Raw genomic sequence first — 24,652 nt, forward strand, 5'->3', positions numbered from 1 at the left:
ACAACAGGAATTCCTTTATTGTATTCCAACTACTTTAATTGTGAGTTTTTAAAATATTTTTTGCAGTTAAGAGTATTGTAGATTATTGTTGTGTTTATTAACTTCACTGAGAATTATTTACTCTGAAAATTGTTTCTGCAAATTTTTCTTTTAGCTTTTTTAAATGAGGATTTGAATGCAGCCAACAGGGGGCGCTGCTTGTTAGTTCCACTTCCTGTTTTCATGAATACCTCACTGTAACTTCACTGTTTACATCAGAGAGAGAGAGAGCGAGAGCAGGCTGAGTGCTTTTATACATCATGTGTAACTGTGAATGGGGATTTCTGCTGTAAATGATCTTAATAAAGATTATATTAAATCCAAATGAATTTGTGTTAAAGGTCAATGACTGATGCAGTCTATCTGTGTTTTTAGCATTGTGTCAAATATCCCAAAAAACAGCAAATCATTATCCTATAACCTCTTCTTGATTTATCAGCAAGTAAAAAGACAAATAATTAAAATCTAGAGGGAAATTTGACAATGTTTTAAGTTCAACAACATATTTGATAACCTGTTAGCTACTGTTAAACAGCTAATGCTAGCAGTCATCCATTTCCTAGCTATAAGTACACGATAGAATATTAAAAGTCTAAATTCCAAGCCAATGCAACTGTTACATACCAATTTAGGCTTTTCCTTTTATCTAGTTTTTTGCAAGCTAAATTGTTAGCATAGCCCACTTAGTAGACAACAGAAAGTAAAAAATCTAGAGAGAAATCGTGCCATATTTTAATTTAAATAACACATATGATAACCCTTTAGCTACCGTTAGACAACGTTAATATTCATCGAATTTGTAGACAGAATTACAGCTGGTGTTAGAATATTAAAAGCCTAAATTAAAGGCTAATGCATCTGTTAGCTACTAAATTAGGCTTTTCCTTTTATCTAGTTTTTAGCATGCTAATTTGTTTGCGTAGCCTATTTAGTAGACAACAGATTAAGAAAATCTAGAGAGAAATTGTGCCATATTTTAAGTTAAACAACATATTTAATAACTTGTTCTACCGTTAGACAACAGCTAATGCTAGCAAGTGTTACACAATAAATTCCTTTCGTAGCTACTTTAGCTTGAATTAAGGCTTTTCCTTTTATCTAGCTTTTTGACAAGCTAAATTAGCATAGCCTTTTAGAAAGCAAGCTAACATTCTAACCCTTGTTAGGTTCCCTGCTGATGGCTAGGGGAGGAGTGAATCAAAGGAGGGAACAAAGTATAAGCAGAGGAAAGGAATATATTTACAAACTAAAGCAAACTTAGAACACAAAGTGAGCCTGTCAAAAACAAAAGAGAAGCTGATCTATACATCATGAACACAAAGCCTAAATTCAAAGCTAATGCAATGTTAGCTACAAAATTAGGCTTTCCCTTATCTATTTTTTGGCAAGCTAAATTGTTAGCATAGCCTATTCGTCTGGTAATGTGCTAACCCTTTAGTAGCTAAAAGCAATGTTAGCTCGAGTTATGTTAGCTAGGAAGTGGTTAATGTTACCTTAGCTGTTGTGTAGAAGTTCAGACAAGTTATCAAATGTTTTAGCTTGAAATTATGACTTTATAAATGTGTTTATTGTATCATGTAGAATATGCAGAAGATTTGTTCAACTGTAAAGTGAAAAAGTGGATATCTTGCTCAAGTTGGAAAATTAGCACAAAATGCTCAATTTAAGTTTGAAAAGGAGACAAAACACAGCATTGATTACGTAATCTTTTATTTGAAACAAAACTATTAAGAAAAAACATTTCACTGGGTTTTAACAGTAGTTTCTTTTCCTTAATAAAATCCATTGTTGAAACATCAATAACAAAAAATACTTCATTGCATCAACTGAGAGCTAAAAGATCCAAGAGACGCAATTCATGTCTGTCAGCTTTGTCTTCTTCCTCTCTTCCTGTATGAACTGTTCATGTCCTAAAGCGACTCAGCAGGATTTAACCAGCGTTTGGAAAAGTAATGAATCACCAGCGTGTCACATTCATATAAAGAGAATACACACTGACTTTACAAATCAACGCAAGTTTAGACATTAAGACCCACTGAGAAAGAAAGCAGGACAGCACCAGTTCACCTGCAATACGCCCTGAAACGCACCAGAGTTAGCCCTATTAACTATGTATTTCAGAAGTAAACACGTCAAAAAAACATGAGCTAGAATAAAATAGATGGACATGTTAAAACTAACAATTATTAATCAGACATTTGTCCCACAAATAAAAGACACTTTACAAAGAATGGAGAGCGGAAAATGATTTTTACCAAATTTTCTGACGGGCAGTGATTAAAAAAAATGATTTAAAGTAAAGACTTTTGAATCATGATGCATCATTTAAGGTAGGAGGTAAATAAAAGGCTGAAAAGACATCCGGCTTTTTCTAAATCAGTCTTCATTTGTTCCATGGCGGCATCTCACCTCTACATTATAAAAAAATACCCCAATGAGAGGTTCATTTATGCTTCTTCACACCCTTTTTCCTCTACCTCTAACAGAAGCAGCAGACCGCTGCACAGGTTAATGTCCTAAAATCGATACAATTAATTATTTTCACTAAAAGAGGGATGTAATATTCATATCTCATTTTATTATAATGTGTGAAGCTTCTGTTTAAAGTGTCCTTTAGCTTCAGCACCACAGGTCCAGGTTCTCAGTGTTGGCGAATCCCGGGTCTTTGCGGACATTCCAATAAGTTCCGTTGTAAAGCCAAATCTCTTTGCCGGCTTCGTTCAGAGCTTTCCTGTGATGATAAATAAAAAACACTCTGAGCAATCACTGTGGAAAAATGTTTGTTTGATAACATTTTAAGATTTAAAGGAATACTTTCAGAAAACATTCTTATTTGGTTCCTTGACAACAGTTTGTGTTTAGCTAACGTAGCTAACTTAACTTCCAAATATGGCGGAAAACCAAACTGCCTTCTCTAGGGACTATGTCTGGATCAGGGTGTTCAAAAACATACTTGGAGAATGAAAAATTATCAGTTTGTATCCTTTAAAACATGTGATAGAGAAATTCTCTAAGGCCTGCACGATGAGGAAAATCTGCCGTTGCGATCTTGTTGGGAGTTACAAAGACGTTGGCATTTAGGAGGCAGGAAAGGTCTAATGAAAATATGCTATTTGTTGCATTATGGGACATGTAGGAGACATTTCATATTTGGAAACCATGGCCCTATTTTTGGGGGCTCATATGACTAATAGGTAAAAAAATTGTTTGGAGTTGATCCAGTAGATTTCTTCAACTAGCAACCATGAAACAATGCCATGTAATCCTTTGGGGCAATTGCACCAGATGAAAGTACATCCATTAAAAGTATTTGTTCTTTCCATTGACAGGCTAAATTTCTTTGAAGTATCTGACAACATTAGAACATTACAGAAAGGATCCCTACAGAGACGGACCTTTTTTGTTAAAGAGGAAGACCAGCAGTTACGTCGCTCTGTTCAAAGCCACCAGACTCCATTGATAAAAACAGTGATTTTACCTCACAGAACACAGTTTGGAGGAGTTGCTGGTCTGCTGCTGCTGCTTTATTTAGTTAGTTATATAGTTAGCAGATATTTTTCCTACCTGAAGAACCTCGGGATGTGCTCCTCTCCTCTCTTCTCCATCTCCTTCCTCCTGTCCCGCTGCTTCTGCTCAACCTCGTCCTTCTTTTTATCCGCCTCTGCTACTTTCCCCTCCTCCAGCAGCCTATGAGGAGAGTTTAACTTTAAAAACTAGGACTTACTGTAACATTTCTTCAGTTTAAATAAATCTAAATCCTGTGTGTACCTCTGGTCGGGTCTGAAGCGAGCGTCTGTAGGAGGGAGGACGGCCCTCAGCTCGGGCGTCAGTTCGTTCAACTCTCTGGCGTATTGTGAGAAGCCGTAGAACTGAAAGTGGTCATCGGGCTGCAAGTCTAAACAGGAAATTACATCATGCATGTTAAGACTCGGAGCATTAGACAAGGTGGAATATGTAATATTTGTGTAAATAAATATCTGTAGATTCTGTTACTCACTGGGCTTCCAGATGCACTTAGGTGTGGACAGGGTGTCACAGAAGATGCCCTCGTGCCAGAGGCCTCCGAAGCGATGCACCACCTCTCCGGCCTGATCCAGAACCACACCCTGCACCTCGTTCTTACTGTTGTCGGAGCTCCAGTAACGAGACTGACAACACGCAGGGGAAAGATCAAACAGGAAGAAATTATTATTATTCTGCTTCCTAAGTGAGCTATCAGTAACAGAGGTGTGTGTGTGCACACATCTCACCTTGACGAACGTGATCTTGCAGGTGCACACGTTGCTCTCTGTGTTTCTGATCACCACCTCACCGTAGTGCTCCAACGAGCGCTGCTGGCTCAGCACGTTGTGGATACACGTCACTGCCTTGTTCCATTCATAGTGATCGCCATACCTAAACACAAATGTACAATTAGTGAATTAAACAGTTATTGAAATAAAAAAAAATGTATTTATTATTTAATCATGAGCATTGAAAGTAAAAAATGAGCTCACTTTGGCAGGGCGACGTTGACGAGTCCAGACGAGAGGACCTCCATCGACTTCCCCCAAAACTTGTTCTTCCATCTTTGATCTGAGAAACAAACAAAACCAAACAGAGCGTCAGGTGTGACTGCACACAGACAGAACAGGTGTATTCAGCTTCACCTCTACACCATCAGGCTCTTACCTTGCCAGAAGGTGAAGTTTTCTGACTCTGCATGGCACGCAGACATGGGAGGATGATGGCTGACCTGAAAGAACAATATAAATCATCACTAGTCCTTTCCAGATGTTTTTTGTCAGGATTTGAGCACGTTTCTCTGCTGCTCACCTGCTCGCTGATGAAGTGGAAGCCTCGGTCTTCTCGGTGACTCTCGTATGTTTCTCCCAGAACAGGGTTGAAGGGTTTGTAGCCATACCTCCAGGAGGCCCAGGCGTATCCAGAGATGGAGAAGGCCGCCACGTAAACCTGAAAACATACATATATGAGGTGAGAATGACTAGAGGCCAGACGATACAATACTAACACTAATCTGTTGTAACTCAGCATATTGCAAATTGTTAGAGTACAGTCTAGATATGCTCTATATGTTATTTGATGCTATAGATATAAAAAATTATTTAAGTCACAGAAAAAAAGACGTCAAAAAAAGTAAAAAAAGATGAAAAAGAAAAAGATGTAAAAATGGCGTAAAAACAGGAAAGAAAGTAAAAACTGGAAAAAAAATATGTAAAAAAGAAAAAACGAAAAAAAGACAAAGTAAAAAAAAAAAAGGCATAAAACAGAAGAAAAAGATGCGCAAGATAAAAATAAGACGTAATAAAAAAAAACATAAGAAAAAAAAGACGTAAACAAAAAAAAGGATGTAAAAACGAAAAAAGTAAAAACGCGTAAAAAAAGCAAAAAGACGTAAATCAAAAGAAAGATGTGAAAGATAAAAAAAATGACGCAATAAGAAAAAAAACCTTAAAAACAAGAAAAAACACGTTTGTGTGAAACTAAAGCTGTGATTTTAAGATTGTAATTTTAAAAGATGTCGTAATACTATGCTGTATCGATTACTCCCCCATCACTAATGTATAGATAAATCATTAATGACCTTTCTATTGAACTCAAACCAAACTCACCATCCTCTCATACGGATCATCGATGCTGTTGGCGATGTCGAGCAGCTCCGAGTACTCCAGCTCCTCGCTGAGTCTCTGCAGCAGAGACACCGGCTCGTTCAGAGCGACCGGCATGGACACTCGGGACAGGTCCTTCCCGATGTTGTTGTACAGGATGGTCATGATGCCGATGTGGCTGTTGTCTGTGCAGGAGGCGGGGAGGGTGGTGCGCCGACCTGGAGAACAGAGACATAAGTTATTACAGTTTTCAAAAGGGTTCATAAAGTTTAAGACTCTTTAAGATTTGTTTGACACCACATACAAAAAGGTGGAGGGGTTTCTGCTTTACACTTTTAAGTAATTACCAGTATTAGGTGGCACTGGGCTGGGTCTTTCCTGGGCGCTCAGACTGGCTCTGTAGTTGAGGGTGGCGGTGGCTGTGGAAGAGAGCGGAGGAAATAAGTTGTAATCTTCAGTTTATGTTAGTTAGAAATCGTCTGCTGTATGATGCTAAACACTCACCGTGTCCCTCTTCAGGCTCGGAGTTGCTGGTGGTGGTGATGTCACTCAGACCCGACTCGTCCGACGCCTCGGCCTCAGAGGACGTCTCGCACATGATCACCTCGCTGGCGTCAAAATACTCTGCCATCGATTCGGCCACTGAGGGTGCCCGTTGACAGGGACGTCTCATCGATGGAGTCCGCTGTGAGGAGGAGAAAGATATGTGTTTTCAAGAGGGGGTAAAGAAAATGAACCAACAAATATTTGATGGCATTTATCTTTTTGGTGATTTTGTCAAAATAGTTGTTGGTTCCAGTGTTTTGTCATTTTTAAATGGAAAGTTTGGTTGTTTTGATTTGAAGAAAGAAGCAATTTGAAGATGAAACTGGTCTATAAAATGTCTGCATCGATGGGGATGAACATTTTTTCAGACATTTTATAGACCAAATCGATCGATTAATCATATAAATAGTCTGCAGATTAATAAATTATGAAAATAAAGGTTCATTGCAGGCCTCGTCTATAGCATAAAGGAAGTAACCTAAGCAACAAAAACAAAACAACACTGTCATTCATTTGTGCTTTTTAAAAACAAATCAGATATGAGCTCTGCTGAGAGCTACGGGGCAAATTAAAGAGATTTCCTCCTGGAACAAATTGTTACATTCAAGATGAAAATGGATGCAAATGAGTGACAGCGAGATAACGACATGTAAACATGCACAGAGGGTAGGAGGAGTCGGTCACACGTGGACGCTCAGCGCAGTACACACCTGGTCAGGACGGACGGTGCAGAAGGAATCCTCAGTAGAGTCAGAGGACAGGGAAAGCGAGTGGACTTTGGTCAGACGAGACTGTATGTCAAGCTAAAACAGCATGCAGAGGATATTTTGTATATACACGGACCAGCCATGCAGGACACACGAAGAGGAAACACAGAGGAGCAAAAATAAATGGTCAGAAGAGCGATCAGAGCAGACACAGCAGAGACGTTAAGCTCCGAGAAGACAAACCTGCATCTTTGTGTTTTATGGATCAATAAGGTTTTAAAAATGCTGTTACTGCAGTTTAAAAAGTTTTAAGAAGGTTATGTTAGAAGTACAAATTCCATGAATTAAAACTTGGTGGCACTCTAAGAAGTTTCAGGGGCAGTTTTCTGTTCGACTTCCATAAAGTCAGCGGGCTGCAAGATTTAAATTAGACGGTCTAAGTCGATGCAGCAGAAACAAACAGAGGTGTTTAGACTCTTCTCAATAATGCAAGTCAATCTTTTTATTTTAAACTCTCTGCCTGATAAATATGGAGTCAGAGCAGCACCATAGAAAGGAATTTATTTGTGAAACAATGAGATTAAATGTTTAAAATAAAATAATATTAAATCAAATAAGAATTGCAGAAATATATATTAAAATAAAGACAAATTAAATTTTTAAAAAAATCTTTATTTATATTAATGCATTTAAAAATAACTTTTTTTTCATATAGTAATTTTTTTGTAATTTCTATATCATATCATTTATGTATTTAAATTGATTTATTTTACTCATTATTTTGTTTATTCTTTTGCTATTTAATTAAAGGGCACAGCTGTCAATCAACTGCTGTGGGTGGGTCTTCCTGCCCAGGCTAAGTAGTGCTAATTCTAGCACATACATATCCAGCTTTAGTGAGAGTAATAGGGGTAAGAATAAGGAAAAATAAACTGGTTAAAGATTATTTTTTTAAAATTAATTAAAAAAGGTAAAAAGTTCATTTTAAAATACATTAAATTAACAAATAAAATTAAACAGAAAAATTATTCTTCTACGTTGAACTTGTTGATTGGTGCGTGAGTTGTGCTCACATTGAATTTTGACTGCTGGTTGCCAGGCAACAAACAAACAAAATAAACCCCAAAGTCACAACAACTGAAATGACACACGAGTCTCATGCAGCACTGACAGCAAACAAGCGAAGAAGAAGAAACCTCGTGCAACACCAAAGAGGAAGTGTGAGACCGTCAGATCACCCCTCAGCTGTCAGAGCGCTTAGTTTCAGTGTGTGACAATGATCAGGTGTGCGTGTGTCTGTGTGTGGAGAGAGTTGAGGTGTGTTCCTGCAGGACGTGCCTGTGATAACTTGTGCCTTAAAAACAACCCAAACCTGCTTGACAGTTTCACACAGCTCCTCACCAACAGACAGCGAGGGCTCGGCCCCTTTTGTCTTTTCTCAGGCAGAAACTTTTCTCTTTTTTTGAGGGTAAATAATCAGAGTTTAAAACCCGTGAGAAAAACTTAAGGTGGTGAGTGACGAAGAGAATAAACAGAAGGAGCCAGTCTATAAATTTATGTCTGTGAATCTTTGTTGGTTTGATTTTCAGCAAAAGGAAAAAATGATTTGGATCCTTTGAGTTTTGTTTTTGTTTCTGCTCCTAGCTTGTGTTCGTGTGTCATTCGTTAGCGTGTGTGTGTGTGTGTGTGTGTGTGTGTGTGTTACCTCGGACAGTGTGCTGCAGAGCGTGGCGAGCTGCTGCGAGGTGTTCTGTCTCAGGTCCGGGCCGGTCCACGCCTGCCTCAGTCTCTCTCTCTCGAAGGTCAAAACCTCGTGAACGGACTTCAGGGAAGCGTGAACTAAACGAAACACAAAGAAACTTTATAATAAACGTTTTAAATTTAACAAACACCTGGTTCTACCTATAATAAAGGTTTTCCCTTATGTAACCGATTTTCCCCCTGGGATAAATGAAGTATTTATTATAGTTATGTCACATTTTGGGGTCTAAATTAATAATAGGTATGATTGTTTGGTCAGGAGCATTTGTCGCCTGATATTAACTTGCAGCCATTATAGCCTGTTTCTCAGCTGGAGCAATTTCAAAGTACGTTCTCTAAAAGTGTCCAACAAAAAGGTCTATCTCTCCAAGGATCTTTTCCATAATGTTTTTAAAGAATATGAGGCTGTTTCTTAATCCAGAAACAGTCGCTACATCGTTCTCTTCAAACCCACCAGACTCCATTGACAAAAACAGTAATTTAAGCTTGGAAAACACAGGTGTCTCCGGTCTACTGCTGCCTCAATTAGTTAATTTGTGTGACTTTGGTGTTTTAAATGGTTAGTTCAGATCCTGCACAGCATTTGTTTAACACAAAATAACAAACTAATCGAGGCAGCGGTAGACCAGCAACTCCCATGTTCAGCAAGGTAAAATGATTGTTTTTGTCAGTGGAGTCTGGTGGGCTCGAAGAGAGTGACGGAACAGCTGTTTTTTGGTGTCTTCCTCTGACAACATTTAAAAAAAGGATCCCTGCAAAGATAGACCTTTTTGTTACAGACACTTAGAAAATCATGTAGAGCCTGTCAGTGGAAAAACAAGAACTTTTAGAGGACGTATGTTGATGGTACATTGCTCCAAGGATCAGGCAATACACAAACTTTGTATTAGTTGTTAAGACCACAAAATATAGGGCAAAGGTTTAAAAATGTTGTTGTTTAAATTAATATCTTGCACAACTGACCATCAAAGGCGTCAATTTTAGTTTCTGATGATTCTTGAAATAGTTAAATTATTTAAGAGCAATGCACAGAGGTTTGAGGGTTATCCGACCCTGTGTGTAAAATAAACACTTAAAATATCTTCAGAAAAGCAGCTGCTTGGTGTCAGATCTGTACCTCTCTGAGAAGCCATGCAGATGTCCTGGTGGAGCTTCTTGGCCTCAGGTGAGGTCACCTGAGGGTTGGACAGCTGAGAGTAGACGTAGTCAGGGATGGATTGAACAGACGCCCCCATACCAGCTCCGCCGTTTGTGCTCAGGTGGCTCGAGGTGAACTGAAGCAGACAAGACAGAGGTAAGATATAAACACAGAGATTCAAAGTGATGTTTATAAAATGTTTTAATTAAAATAAATCAAACGTGGTCCTACCATTCCCAAGGCCTCAACGCGAGACAAAGTCCTGGAGTGGCCGAACCCTTTCCCCGCCTTCTTCTTTGGTTTCTCCAGAGAGAGATTCTAAAACAGACCAACAGGGGTTAAGAGGTCTCTCTTAATATTTTAATAGTTTTCTATTACAAGGCTGAGGTTTACCCTTACAACTCTGCTGTTAAAATTGATTTAAAAGTCTTTCAAATTTTCATAAAATAAAAAAATCATTTCATCACATTTTGCTTAACAAACAAAAATAAGAATAATTGTTTTTGTTTAATTTGTTCAGTAGAGTTCAAACATTTTCAAAGTTTGTTCTGCAACAGAAAAACAGCATTTTCACTTGTTGTATTATTTCTTTGTAAATCCTAGGCTAAAAGGCTGTGTAGGTCAATAACCAACAATAATGGATGCAAGTGTTTAAATTGTGATATTAAAAATAGACTAAATCTAACATAACATATTTATCAAACACTATTCCAAATGTAGAAACCTAAACAAAAATATTAAGTTAAACATTTGTTCAGTTTTTTTTAGATCATTTTGCTCATTTTTATGAGTGCAAAGGCATTCTGATCGTGACATCGACTGTTAACTGTGAGGTAATGTCTTAGAGCATCTGACTTCATACACCTCAAATCTGTACAAACTAAAACTTGAATTATTACTGTAAAGTTTTGCTTGAACTATTTTATTTATTGCCCGTCTTTTCAATCTCACTTCATCTGTGTCTACGAAATAAAAAAACAATGAGGTACTTAAAAACTGACAAATGTTAATCCTTAGAACCAATACCCTATAACCCTTGAATCTGTACAACATAAGCTAAATAATGTCTACTTCTGTGATCTTCATGTATTTTTTATAAAGAGGTACATTAAATAATATCCCTTTCCCACCTAAATTAGCCCGTTGACGCAGTTTTTTTAAGACCCTCTTATAAATGCTGATTGTCTATTTTCCCATTGCCAGTGAAGTATCCTCCTGTCGGTCTCTTTTCTGCTGCGTCACCGTCTGACGTCACAAACGCTCCGGAGACAGGGTCAGTAATCAGTTGTATCTATTACTCATTAAGTCTGTTTATCAAACTCAGCACCGACAAATTTGGAACGACGTTCGAGCGCCACTCGGACGGAGACGGGCGAGATTTGTAGCTGAGATGACGAGGAGTCGCAGAAGTTACCGACAGAGCATAGCATCGCGCTGTAAAGGGGGCGGAGATTAGCGTGTCGACACAGGTTTTGTGTTCCCATTAATGCCGATCGGAGCCGAGGTGATAATTACCCACATGACTCTGCAGTAGACCTGTGTCTGAATGCCGATTGTAGCCTTTCCCATTAAGCAAAAAAGCCAGGTGTTGGCGGGTTTTTTGAACAGTTGGAAAGCAGCTTAAGTAATGTATCCTCTCTCTTTAATGTAATCAATATGTTCCTCACTGGGGATCAATTAACTACAACATTATCTTATTCAATGTCTTGAAACAAGTTGATTGGATTAAACACAGAACAGGAGGAGATTTCAGCCCAGTTATTTTTAAAGTTAAATAATAATAAACTAATTTGTCAAACTAAAACTCTTACCCATCACACCTGTTAGCAGAACCCTCACCTGCATGTTGATCCTCATCTCCAGGTCTGTGTTTGTGATGGGCAGGCCTCCTTCCAGCCAGTGAAGCCTCTGAATGAGCTGAGCCAGTTCTGTCAGCTCGGCCTGACAGCGAACCAGGTCTGCAAACACAGGGGTCAAAGGTCACGATAAAGGACAGGAAGAGAGGAGCATGTAATGAAATGTTGCATCTGTTGCTTTAAATACAGAGAAGCTGCTTATGTAACCGTTGTTGTAGCAGCAACAAACCAGGCGTCACTCTGATGATTCTCACCGTTTGAGGTTGCGTCGATGTCGTGGGTCTGCTGCAGCCAGGCCGACACCTTCTTGGTCACACCTGGGTTAGAGGCGACAGTGGGTGCAGGGGCGGGGCTTATCATCTCTGGTTGATACACTGATGCAGAGCTGGCGTAGTGAGGAGGCTGGACGACCACATGAAAAGGTGAATTCACAATTAAAAAGCGATCACAAAAATTTTTAGCCCACTGTCGTACTGACTTCTGCCCCGAACGTGGCAGGTAAGCAAAAGTGTTGCAACAATGTTGAAGAAACCTGAACGTTAAGAACGTAATCATCTGGAAATGATTAAATGTGTAACAGAAAACTCTTACAGGTAAAACATGGACTCATGAATCTGGCGTGAATCTCTACTCACCGTCGCTCTGTTTTTCTGGGCAAGCGTGGCCATGCCCGGCAGGTTGCTCGGGCCCATGTTGAGAGCATGAAGGACGCCATGATGGACGCTCATGGCCTCATTTTTCCTAAATACTCGATGGGCACAGAGCTTGGTCAACCAGATATAGAAGAGTTCATGGGTCTTTGCCTAACAGGAAGGAAAGGAGAGAGAGAACAAGCAAAGGAGGATTATGAAGTAGAAAAAAGTAAAGTAATGCAGTGCCGTCACATGCATGTTAGCGAGATGATCGAGACAGACACTCTGTTACACGAGGCGGCTTACATGTGAGAGTATCAACGGCACCTCGTTCCGGTGCTGGTTATCGTGTGGCTACATAAACGGATGGTCAACGGAGCGGATGTGCCGTGGACTGTACTTTTAGCGGCTACACCTGCAGCGCACACACTGCCTGAGGTTGTGTGTGCGCCGACAGGAAGTAGGAGACGTGAGCTTGCATTTCCACCGGCTGGTCATGCCGATTTAACATAATCATTACTAAGTAACACAACTGCAGCCCACAAGTCTGTTTGGGTTTGTTTTGGAAGGAAACGTGTCGCCACCTGAACACACTCTACTTTTTCCCTGGGCGTCTGTCTCTAAACCAAATGTGGTAAAGGTAGGAAGGGTTCTTTTTGTCAGACACACAATGTTTATCCGTTACAATTTCCCGCTTTTTTCCAAAACCGTGCGGCCCTACTGAACCGTGCTGTGTAGCTACCATGAGGTGGTATAGGTTGTCTCCAGCGTCCAGGTCGATGCGTTTGGACTTCTTGTTGATGGACATGACAGCGAGGCTGACGTCCAGAGAGCCGTGCAGCTTCCCTTTCTGGATCTGAAATACACACAAAGCTTGTTTTTAATCATTTTTACACAACACTGAAATAAACAGAACAAACACGGAGCTCTGTGTGGCTGCTGCATTTCTGTGCATCCCTTACATCTTGCTGTGTTTTGGAGTATTTGAGGATTCCTTTCTCCAACAGGAAGTATCTCTGGAAAAGAGCGATCACAGTGAAGTGTTACAATCAGTGAAAAATGGTTTCCGTTTCTAATACAGAATATATTTTGTCAAATTAAGTGAATATTATGGTTTGTGTACGCTCAGATTTTTCACCCAAAGCTGCAGCAAGCAAAAGGGAAAAAGCAGAGACGGCTGAGTGACTTATAGTTTATTCTTTATTTCTATAAAGCTGCGCTCTGTGCTCACCTTGTGCCAGCCTTTGAGCGGGTACTTCCTCCTCTTCATCAGGTATCCCTCACAGATCCCGGGAATACTGAGGTCCAGAGTGGATCCGGGGACTGAGTACATGTCCATCTGCTGCAAATCGTCCATCACCTCCCATTGACGAGACTGACAGAGACAGAGACACACACAGAGAGAGAGAGAGAGAGAGAGAGAGAGAGAGAGAGAGAGAGAGAGAGGCAGGGGTCACACTTTACAAATTAACCAAATGACCACAAGACAGCGCACACACAAACGAGTAAACATTCTGAAAACACCTCAGCACAGTCGCATCGTGTACCTGTCGGGTTTTTTTTTTACCTGTTTTGATTGTTTGCCGGAGCCCGTGCTGCTGCTCCGCGAGTGGCCCGGTTTGAACGTGCTGGCCGGGGATTTGTCCAGGCCGCTGATCAGCGATTGGCTGCTGCTCAGAGGGGGCGGACACACCTGAGGGTCCATTGGTAGGAAGGGATGAGGATAGCGTTGCATGGAGTGATGACTTTCAGGGCAGGCTGTGTCTCATGGCAGAATGCACGGCACTGCAGAGGACGGAAACATGAAAATAAATGTTCAGTAAAGATGCAATAACAAGTTCATGTGCAATGAAAATCTGTTAATGACAGAAATCCTGCAAATATCTCAAGAGTGTTAAAGTCACCTTACCGAGAATAAAAAACCTGGTTCAAAACTTTCCATCAATAGCCAAGATCAAATTTGATTTGCTGAGGAGCTGTTTGATTTATTTGTTGGAAGAAAATGATAAACATTTCCCTTACAAAAAAATCAGTGCTCTAAAGAAAGTTAAAGTATTATTTTTGAGGTCTGGAAGACACATTTTAGATTCTTCTAAACTCTAAAACACCTTTCTTATTTCTCAGAAAGTTCAGTGTGCTGAACTTCAGTTACATTCTTGTGCTCTCGTTTTAAGATGCCTTAATGGTTGCACTCTCTAAATATGAAGGTGCAAATGAAGACGTTTGTTCGTAGTTCTAAACCTTTCATAGTCCAAAAAAACTGGACATTTCATCTTTTCATGCATGTATAATAAAATTTAAAACAATCTGTTCATATGTAGCAATATTTTGCATCTTAAAAGGAGACACCTCCATGCAATTATATAATGTTAGCACAATGAAACAGGAAACCTCATGTGTACTTTAAGCACAGAAATAAATAGAATTTAAACTACTGTTCGATAAAAGTTTTATTTAAAGTCATCAGATTTGATCACAGAGAAGACAGAAGTAGAAGAACAATCTGATTATATTTCTAACATCTTAATTAGTTGATTTTTTAAATAAAGCTTTCTGTTTTTATTCCTGAGGTATTTGGTGCATCTTCTTCTTCTGCTGCTGCTAGTTTGCAGGCTGCTTCCTAGTGGTTTGGACTCCTTCCTACAACTTATTAGTTTAAAATGGCTTCCAAATATCTGTTGCAAGATAAAATAGAAAAGTAAACCTGGTCTACCATAGAAGATTATGACTGTATGAACAGTGATTGCTTGAAGCCTCCTGTCTCACATTAAACAAATACAATAATGCATCACTTCGTTTTGGTGATAAAAAGCTTTGCACATTTGCATGAGCTGTAAACTTCCTTCAGCTTGAAGCGACCGGATCACTGGGTCAAACAGAGACAATGAAAAGCTTAATCAGGATAAAACCTCAGACAATAGATGTCGCCCCGCTGACATTCCTGCTTCTCCCTCAGCAGGTGACAGCTTAGAGGAAGTGTTCATGGCGGAAATTCCAGTCAAAGCTCGGAAAGTTAAACCAGACTAGTGGAAGTTGAGGCTTGTTGCTGGCGGCCATTATCATAAGATCGTTGGGTTTGAAGTGAATCCCCTCGTAGGTGCTTTCTGAACTTGGTTGTTGTTTTTCTACGTTTGTTTTTCTCTCTCTCTCTCGGCCCAGCTGGACACAGAAGATGGCGGTCCACCATGACTCTGCATCTGCTCGAGGTTTCTGCCCGTTAAAGGAAGTTTTTCTTGCTCATGGTGAATTACTGTTGGGTCTCTACAAATAGAGCAAGTCTAGATCGTACTCTTTGTTATATTATTTACAAAGTATATGTATTGTTCTTTTTGAATTGGTCTTTTAACTCTTGTATTTTATCTGTTGTTTTTATCGGCTTCATTTTTCATCTTTCTGTTTTTTTTGCGAAGCACTTTGCAACCTTGTTGAGAGAAGTCCGATATAATTAAAGTGACATATCTGTTGTTGTTATTTGACGCTATATACATGAAAATTAATTGACTGATATCTAATTGAAAAAGCATGAAAAAGCATGCTAAAATCAAAAGTTCTGAAGTTATTAAAAAAGTATTCTGGTTCATCCTGAATAAATTTGGACAATCTGACAATATAAATGCAACAATATGAATATATCAAACTTACTAGCTCATTAACACATTTATATTTAAATACCATGATGTTAAACTTCTTGAAGAAATGAAAGAATTATTTGTGTTAGTTATAATAGTGAAGAGAAGAGGGCAAAATTAAAGTAGATCAAACCATAACATAACAATGGAGAGTACCAATTAAAGCCTAGGTGACCCAATAACAATGTATGAAACACACCTGTGTTGGCCTGGTTTCTAACAGGCAGCTGCTCCTGTTGTCGTCCACGGACAGATCCTTTAACTTTCCCCTTTAAAAAGATCGTAGAGCTTCAAAATCCCCTCAAAGATCCTGTTAATAAAGAAGAAGAATCACAATAAAAAAAGATTCTTCTTTGAATGTTTCTTCAGCATCAAAATATTCTTATGAAAAACTCCCATCAGTCCTCTGCGTCTCACAGAGAGCAAAGCCACACCTGACTGATGAGCTGCTTGTCAGACTGGTGCATATCAAAGCCGGCGGGTATCTGGGCGGGGCTGGAAAGAGAGCAACAGTCTTTTTACCTGACCAAACAGGCCTGCCAGCTCTGTCATAAGAAGGACGACAAGATCTGGAACAGATCTGTTGTCTGCAGTTGAACATTTCAGACACAAGAACCCTGCTCTGTACTCAATTCTGCTCTGCAAGAGGCAAAACAACAGCAACAGATGTTTAATGTAAAGAGAATTACAGCTTTAATTCCCTCTTTATATGACTGGAATAAGAAGGTTTCTTCAGGCAGTTTTTAATTCAAAACAGAACCAACTAATGTATCAGACAATATACCATGGTCTGGGTGAATACTTGATTCTGATTGGCTGCAGGGTGTCAGTAAATTCCTGATAACGGACAGCTTCTAAGTAGTGCCAGTAAAGCTTTCTGTTCACCGTGTTAAATTAATTTGTTTGCGATGTAGCAGCCTGGTTTAAGCTTCAGGCTGCGGCTGGCATTAAACATGGCCGATTATTGGGTCATGAACATGTTCATGTTGGGGGGACAATGACACTGCTAGTTAGCTAGCTAGTCTTGATGTTTAACACACTATCAAATTATATGTACCGTTTTTAAACTGTATGCAATGTTATTTACTTTTAATCTTGCTAGCATACTTTAGCTTTCTTGCTAGTAGCTTAGACGAAGCATTTTATGAGCTACATCACAGACTATAAGAAACCCCCGTTGCTAAGTTGGAGATAAAATCTGTCCATTTACTGGAGTAGTACAACATGTCAATCTTTACAAGGGAAACGGTTTGTTGTAAAGGTTATATTTTGATTGCAAAATGCATGATAACCAAACGTAATGTCCATGGTATTGGCGCTTAATGTTTGTGTAGTTGTGGAGAAAAAACAAGCCAATTTTCTGCTCTCCCCTTTCACCCGTTCTGCTAGCTAACCTAGCAGTAGCTACCAAATTGTCTCCAGTAAATCCGAGGTTGGCTAAAGGCTCGCGTGGGCTTCATCTAAAGGGTCATATCATATCGTAGTGATGATGAAAATATGATTTGTCGTGCAGCTTAGAGAGTAGAAAAGGTCAACATTTTCAAAATATCCAGTAAACCGGTTGGTTCTTAGGAGTTTTCCAGCCCGTTGGAATGAGAGAAGACGGAGGACCGGAAAGAGGGACTAAACATTCCCTACATGCTTTGCAGTACACATCATTTTGTGGTTGCATATCTTTGTTACTGACTGTGCAGAGCATTCAGGTTAGAGCTGTCACACACCTTATAGGGATGTACCAGGGAGGAATTCCATGGATCGACATGCCCAGTTTGTATTCTTATTTAATGAATGTTGAGTCACTTTTTGTGATGTAAACTGGCTTTACTTTAATACACATTCACTTAAATGGTGACGTAAAGCCGCCATGATGACATCCATTATCTGATGGTGGAAAAATATAAATAAACACACAGCTGTGATCGTAGTATTGGGGTGGTGGCATTCATGAATAACTAAAGTTATGTACGGGGTGACGCCAAACAAGGTGTCCATTACTAGGAATAAATGGATGATGTAGAGGCTATTAATTCCAGATAATGGACACCCTGAAGGGCATTGTCCTGCTTATACTAGGGTCACTGGACAAAGAAATAAACAATATATGATTTCATGCATTTGCTAATAAAACCTTAAGCTTTTCCAAGCAATTACTCAGTTCCCCCTTAAATGCCTGACTAAACACTTGATTAAAATATGAAACAATTAAAACTCCCATCAGGTTCTAACGCAATGGAAACGTACTCCAGTAAATAGACAGGATCTTAGATTCAACATAGCGACTTGGCACTGCTGAAAAATTGTCATATAGTCTGAAAAAGCTGCGCAAGAATTTACACCATCTAACTGTTATGTTAGCTAGGAATTGGCTAACTTTTGATTTAGGCTAAAGTAGCTAATGGGTGTTTTAACTTGAAATATGACCTAATGTTCAAAAACACTGGCTAAATCTGGAGGATCATTGGGCCCTATTTTAAGGTAAAAAAAACTAATGCTAGCCTTAGCATATAGCCAGCTTAACATTACGGTTAGCTTGGAATATAGCCTACGCCTTTCCTGTAATATCATGTAACACTATCAAGTGGTACTGTCAGCTAGGAAGTGGTTTAATGTTAAAGTTAGCTGTTGGCTAACGGTATCAAATGAAATATCAAAAATGTTGTTTAAACTTGAAATATGGCCCAATGTCCCTCCAGAAATATCCAGCGTCGTTTCAGTTGGTAATAAATAGAGGTGTGGTGAAATGAAAACATTGTCAGATTCCCTAAATTTTAATTTCAATCCCTTAAACTTAAAACAACAATCCAAATAAAACAACAAGTCTTATACACACAGTATAGGCGGCTAAGTGGAACCAACTTTGCTATTCTTCCCTGTTGTCAACCTTGTCCAACCTAGAAACAGTAACTAGCTTTATGCTAACAAAACATTTGACAACAAAAGAATACTGTAAGCTTCTATAAAAGAGGCTATATTCTGAAGAAAACTTTATTTTGTTTAGATATATAATCTTGTCATCTTGCTAATCCTGTTAGTGAAATACCCCCTAGTGGCCAGATGTCACTCATGAACCCCTACCTTCACTCTATCCAAAGTGACAGCCCAGGTATGACATGAACATTTTGAGTCATGTCCTAGGACGGAGGAAGAAGTGCAGAACAATAATGAGAAGTATGTGGTCTGACCAGTAAACCAGAGAGAGAGGATATACAGCACGGAGAGCGTGACTTCTAAAACATCTCTTTAACCTTGCCGGGAGCAGAAACAAGGCATGTGTCACTTATAGAACTGTGTTTGAATTCTGTGAATTCATTCGACAGTAACAAGTCTCCACTAACTCGCTGCAGGCTTCAAGTCGCTTTCACAAACAACAGCTTGAAATCCATCGCTCTGAAAGATTGGTGCACAATAGCAACAGTTATATATGGGACCTAATGGGGATTGACTCACTTTTGGAGCCAGCCTCAAGAGGCCACTCAAGGAACTGCAGGCACTTGCACCTCTGAACCATTAGTGTCCAATAGCAACGGTGGATAATGTTGTGTCCCTGTCTTAGGTAAAGTGTGTTTTGCCAACACAGCAGCCGCCAAGACTGACTGTTAACCCAGAGACAAAATTCAAACCCAAAATCATTTGTTACATAAATGGTTAGATAAATGAATGTGGATGGACAAGCAACAAGTGACTTGCTACTTTATCGTATAAGGGATCTGTAAAGAACGAAACACACAACGCAGTATTTTGTTTACAAAGGTCTGTGGTGGACACATTAACTGATAACACCAAAAGATTTTTGATCAGATACTACTTTCTTTTTGTCATGTTTCCTCATCAAGACAGATGTATAACTGCTTAGTATCTTAGGCCATGTCCAGGCGTACACGGGTATTTTTCAAAATGTAGCTTTTTCTCTGCGTTTTGTCCTTTCGTCCAAACAAACGCCATTTTAGGTAAATGAAAACTGATCTTTTGTAAAACTCAGGCCAGGGTGAAGACTTTTAGAAACTGATGTAGACGGGGTAAACAGCGTTTTTGGCTTGTTACGTCAGGCTGTGCGCTGTTATCTCCTTTGTGAGTCGTCACAAATGAGGCGACAATCCTTGCAAAATAACGGACGTGACATAAACAGTGATGCTTAACAGGACTTTTTACATGTTTACACATATATGTACAGTTACTCGTCCACTATATAGAGGAACAGAGGTGTCAGGATAGATTTTTTTTCAGACATGTGATTGGCCACGATTCTTCGTCTTCTTCTTTGCGTGACTGGGTTATACTGCCGCCTGTTGGTGTGGCATTCTGTTGTGTATTTGCGTTTTCGTTTGGACAGAGATTTTTTAGAACCGTGCTCGTGTGGACGGGAAACAAAGGAGGCAAAAACTCAGTTTTCAATAATACCTGTGTACATGTAGACATGGCCTTAAAAACATAAGGAGTTAAAATGGCAACCATAGTTTCCTTTTCAGTAACAAAAAGCAGACGCCTGGTTGCAAATTACTAAATATATTATGGATGTAACCACCATTACGTAATCAATTGGCTTGTTGACTACCTTTTTGAAGTGCAGCTGCCATGTTGGTATTCTGAAGCTGGAAGTGACCATATTTGGAAGAGAGGATGTTGCTTGAGAGGAATGAGGGGTTGGAAAATGCTAGGTTATGAAAGCTATACAGTATATTCCAGTATTTTTTTAGCTGGCTAATTAACCATTGTGTTTTCCGCAGAATGAGATTCTACCTGTGGTGGTGGCTGTCCGCAGTTGTTTATTCATCGGACCAGGTGTCACACCTGCACCGGCTGCCACAAATAAATCAATGTATGAGAAACACTAAACAAGCTAACAAGCCAGCTACTTTGAGGGCAGACATGACACCTGGTGATTAGTACTAATGCATACATATAATGCTATAAAAACTATAACACCGCCACAAACAAAGCAAAGTACAGTGACTGAATTAACTGAGGTAAGACCTGCAAACTCCCACATTTCACTTAAAGCTACATTGCCCTAAATTATGCACAACTTAGCTTAAGCTTAATAATTAAACAGGTGAGTTATAAGATTCAACCCCTGTACAGTTGACATGAATGGGGCAATGAGGTAGAGACCAAATCCCTTATTTGTACCAGGCTGTAAAATATGTTTAATTCAGCTGTAAAGTTGGGCATTTTTATGGGACTTAATGGAGCCAGCCTCTAGTGGTCACTCATGGAACTGCATGTTTTTGCACCTGCGAGTTGGCTTCATTTTTTAGCTCCAGAGATTGCAGCATGCGATTCTCCCAATAGGTTTTCTCTCTTAGAAAGAAAAACAAAAACGAGGAAACTTCCTTGTGCATTTTTTTAATCATCTGCGGACACAATTTTAAGAGGAGGGCGCAGTTGTGGGTTGTTGGATGTCAATAAAAGAGATGTTTTTTATCTGTTATGTAATAAAAGTATTTGCTTCTTCACAAAGATAGCATCGTGGCTTTTGGTTTAAGAGAAATGTGCAGAACAGTGTGTTCTTTCACATTTGTAAGTTGATGTCACCTCAGTCGCAGCAAAGACCTGAACAGACCGGTTCTCAACCATCCTCCATCTTTAACCTCCTCCCTACATCAAGGAATGTTCCGGAGCAACATGCACAGGCTAAGTGGGCACGTGACTGCTTCCAATGTTTACAAGCCAGTGTCACAGTTTGGGGTATTGTTTTGTTCCAATATGTAGAAGAGAAGGGAAAGTTGAATGACACACAAGCTACACACTCGTCTATTGTTGTCGTCTCCCACAGCAAAGAGAAGCAACATAACTGGTTTGATTTACCACTTGAGCTAATGATTCGTATGTCAACAGTATAAATGAAACTGAATGAGGAGCATTCTTCAAAGTAGTTCAGATTTTTGGGTGTATGTGACAGTATTCAAACTGGTATTGGATATCTGGATAAACATGGAACTTACATTCACACCATTTAGCTAATCAAATGAAGCCCCAGCAAGCTATCAGCTAATGTCCAATTACTTTAGGATAGAAAAACCCCTTCATCAGTTACAATTTTATAGTTCTGTGCAAACGGGCTTCGCAACAAAGAGAAATCTACTTTTTTTTCACCAATTTCAAATGGCGGCCATTTTCCTCTGCTAGGAAGCTATACTCTTACAGCTAGTGTGAGCTTCACTACAAAATGTGTAAATTACCAGCTAACAGTAAAGTTAGCCATCTAACATAAAGTTAGCAAGGAAATGGTTGAATGCTACCATAAGCAGTACTGATTAAGCTGTCTTGGGCTGTGTCTTGTCCCGTTGTCACAGTGGATTTTCATTTATTTTTTAAGTTGTTGATCAATCAAGATGCAGTGAAATGATAAAGATTTGTCAGATTTCTAATGTTTCATCAATGTGCAAACCTGGAACACAGAAGGGCTAACATTATAACTGGATTTGAGCTTCCTACCCTGAGCCAGATGTCAAAGGAAAATGGACGGCAGATTGTACTGAAATCTGGATCATTCTGATCCGGATTAAATCTTTTAAATACTAAAGTTTATCCTTGTACTTGTAATGATACATTAGAGCACTAACTGTGGATATCAGCAGTACAAATAAAACAAACTTTTTTAGTGTAAACATTTTACAAACAAACTAAACTGGTTTGGTAGAAAGGGAGAGCGTCCACTCACACAGGATGGGTGCGGACAAGCAGCAGGCTTAATAAACTGGTTTGATTTAAGTGAACTACACCCCAAACAGCAAAAACAGCGCGAGAATCACTATATGGTTCATTTTGTAAGACCAATGAGGATATTTAAGAGTTTTCTTTGATCATTTCTCGAGATATTTGGCATTAACTTGCTTTACATGAAGAAAAAGACACAAAAGCGAGTAGAACCTCGTCTAATTTGACAGACAATCAAATATTTTAAAACAACAGGAAGACAGATTAGAAGTTTTCCAACCGTTTGTCAAAGAAAAAGAACCGTTAATCAAAACGCGCGTGCACTCGAACGGCACGGACCAAACAAACCAACAACTGATTTCTGAAAAGTTTCCTTAGATTGAAAAAAAAAATTCAACATTTTAACTGGCGTCAAGTAAACCGATGATCTTAACAGTTTTTCAGAATAAGAACTCACCTGCTCCTACTGGGAATTTTGTTCTCTGGCCGACTGGAAATCAGCAGCTGAGCTGATAAGACTCCTCAGTCTGCAGCCGTTCTCCTTCTGCTTTCACCGCGTCCGCGTGCTACAGGCTACAGCTGCTCAGGTACACCGGCAGGACAGGTGCATCATGGGAACACCTTCAGCTTCTTCATTTTTTTTCTCGTCAACATTTTCGTCTTTATTTTAAAAAAACAACACACAAAATAGTTTCTTGAGCAGAGGGTTGTCATAAAAAAATTAATAAATTCAAAAACAGATATTTAAGAGTCTTGTTAGTCTTACTGATGTTCAAATTAGAGTATAGTTTCTCATATTGCTCAACCTCGTTCAGGGAAACACCAAATTAATGCCAACAACATTAATACATTTATTGTAAAATAAATAAATGAATTAGTTTTCTTTTCTTAGGTATGCTGAGGTTGGACAAAAATGAGGATTTAAAATATGGAGTTGTTAATAAAAAAAAAAGATATCTCTTGTATCACCCTAATGTACTTAGCTTGTATAATATAGTTAGCATGTGTGTGAGTTTCTGAGGCTCTTTAGATTAGTGCTAAACAGTCTGTTGACATGAATCCCGGTTATAGGTTTTTTTTTTCTGTATTTTGCAGTAAGGTAAAAGGTACAGTAATAAAGTTATTGAAACATGCTTTGAATACTAAAATCAGCCTGCGTGATCTGGCTATACTAATTAGGTGTTCATATTTTGGGCCAAATCTTCCTTTAACTTTGCAGTGTTTTTAACTCTTTTAATTCAATTTATTATTATTATTATTATTATTATCACTATTTCTATGAAGTTAAAACAAATAAATCATAATCAGACCTCCTATCTCTGTCTGTGACATTGAAATATGCACTAAAATAAATATAATGAAATTAGTTTTCACTGTCATGTTCAGAATGTTTTATGTTTGATGAAGTTATTCAAATTGTTAAACTATAAAGTTGTAAGGTTAAACTTCATGAATTTGAAAATATTTTACTTGTGGTATTAGAAGTTAAACATTGTGTAGTGACTGTATTAGACCACAAGGTGTCAGTAATGTTACACCAGCGTTACAAGTGTCACTGACAACTTTTGTAAACAACGAAGAAGAAAACAAGGAAGTAACTCCGAAAATCTTGGCGAATTGAAGGGTTATTATTAACCGTAACTTGTCCATTTTGTTATAAAATGAAAAGTTGTCAGATTCCAACTATCGTACGTCAGCTTTTATGCATGAGAAATATAACTCAAAATAAACATAATAATAAACATTTATATTATATATATTTAAATTGTTTGGCAGGTTTATACGACTGCATATCTGGTACAAAAAACATCAAAACAAAGCATTAAAAAGTAAAAAGGGATGATGAAGAAAAGATATGGAATAATACAGTAAAGTAAAAAACTTAAACAAACAATAAAAAAACATCAGGACTTCAGCATCTTACTGAAATGTAGTCACTTAAAATGGGCGTTACATTACAAGGAAATTTGTTCATAGACCTTTTAAGAGTGTGTTTAATTTCTAACGCTGTTAAGAATAGATTGAATCCGATGAGAGGGAGTTTAAAAAAAGACTACACACGTATCAGGACTGAACAA

The 24,652-nt window shown here is 38.8% G+C and overlaps 1 protein-coding gene across 1 annotated transcript; it reads right to left on the bottom strand.

The window, feature by feature from the left end:
• Positions 1–1,732: 1,732 nt before the first annotated feature.
• LOC138604093 (oxysterol-binding protein-related protein 7-like) lies at positions 1,733–16,339 on the bottom strand. Its single transcript, XM_069675935.1, has 23 exons — positions 16,117–16,339; positions 13,856–14,073; positions 13,520–13,663; positions 13,251–13,304; positions 13,031–13,144; positions 12,292–12,459; positions 11,911–12,058; positions 11,640–11,758; positions 10,032–10,118; positions 9,780–9,936; positions 8,607–8,740; positions 6,905–6,997; positions 6,153–6,333; positions 5,996–6,067; positions 5,652–5,866; positions 4,855–4,992; positions 4,711–4,774; positions 4,536–4,614; positions 4,290–4,434; positions 4,037–4,187; positions 3,808–3,934; positions 3,604–3,726; positions 1,733–2,770 (listed from the first exon to the last, which is right to left on the bottom strand). The coding sequence occupies exons 2-23, from the start codon at positions 14,021–14,023 to the stop codon at positions 2,659–2,661; spliced, it is 2,793 nt and encodes a 930-aa protein (XP_069532036.1). The 5' UTR covers positions 14,024–14,073; positions 16,117–16,339; the 3' UTR covers positions 1,733–2,658.
• Between the last annotated feature and the right edge of the window lie 8,313 nt (positions 16,340–24,652).

Source organism: Semicossyphus pulcher, unplaced genomic scaffold, assembly GCF_022749685.1.
Source record: "Semicossyphus pulcher isolate SPU_LCO1_2020_fin unplaced genomic scaffold, fSemPul1.0.p SCAF_25, whole genome shotgun sequence".
NCBI lineage: Eukaryota > Metazoa > Chordata > Actinopteri > Labriformes > Labridae > Semicossyphus > Semicossyphus pulcher.

Bases quoted from the DNA above. Each gene is read 5' to 3' on its own strand.
- LOC138604093 (XM_069675935.1), bottom strand. From the start codon at position 14,023: ATGCAACGCTATCCTCATCCCTTCCTACCAATGGACCCTCAGGTGTGT. The intron at 13,305-13,519 runs GTGAGCACAGAG...GCTCTTTTCCAG, and splicing joins CGCTCAAAGGCTGGCACAAG to AGATACTTCCTGTTGGAGAA. The intron at 4,775-4,854 runs GTGAGCAGCAGA...TTGTTCTTTCAG, and splicing joins TCCACTTCATCAGCGAGCAG to GTCAGCCATCATCCTCCCAT.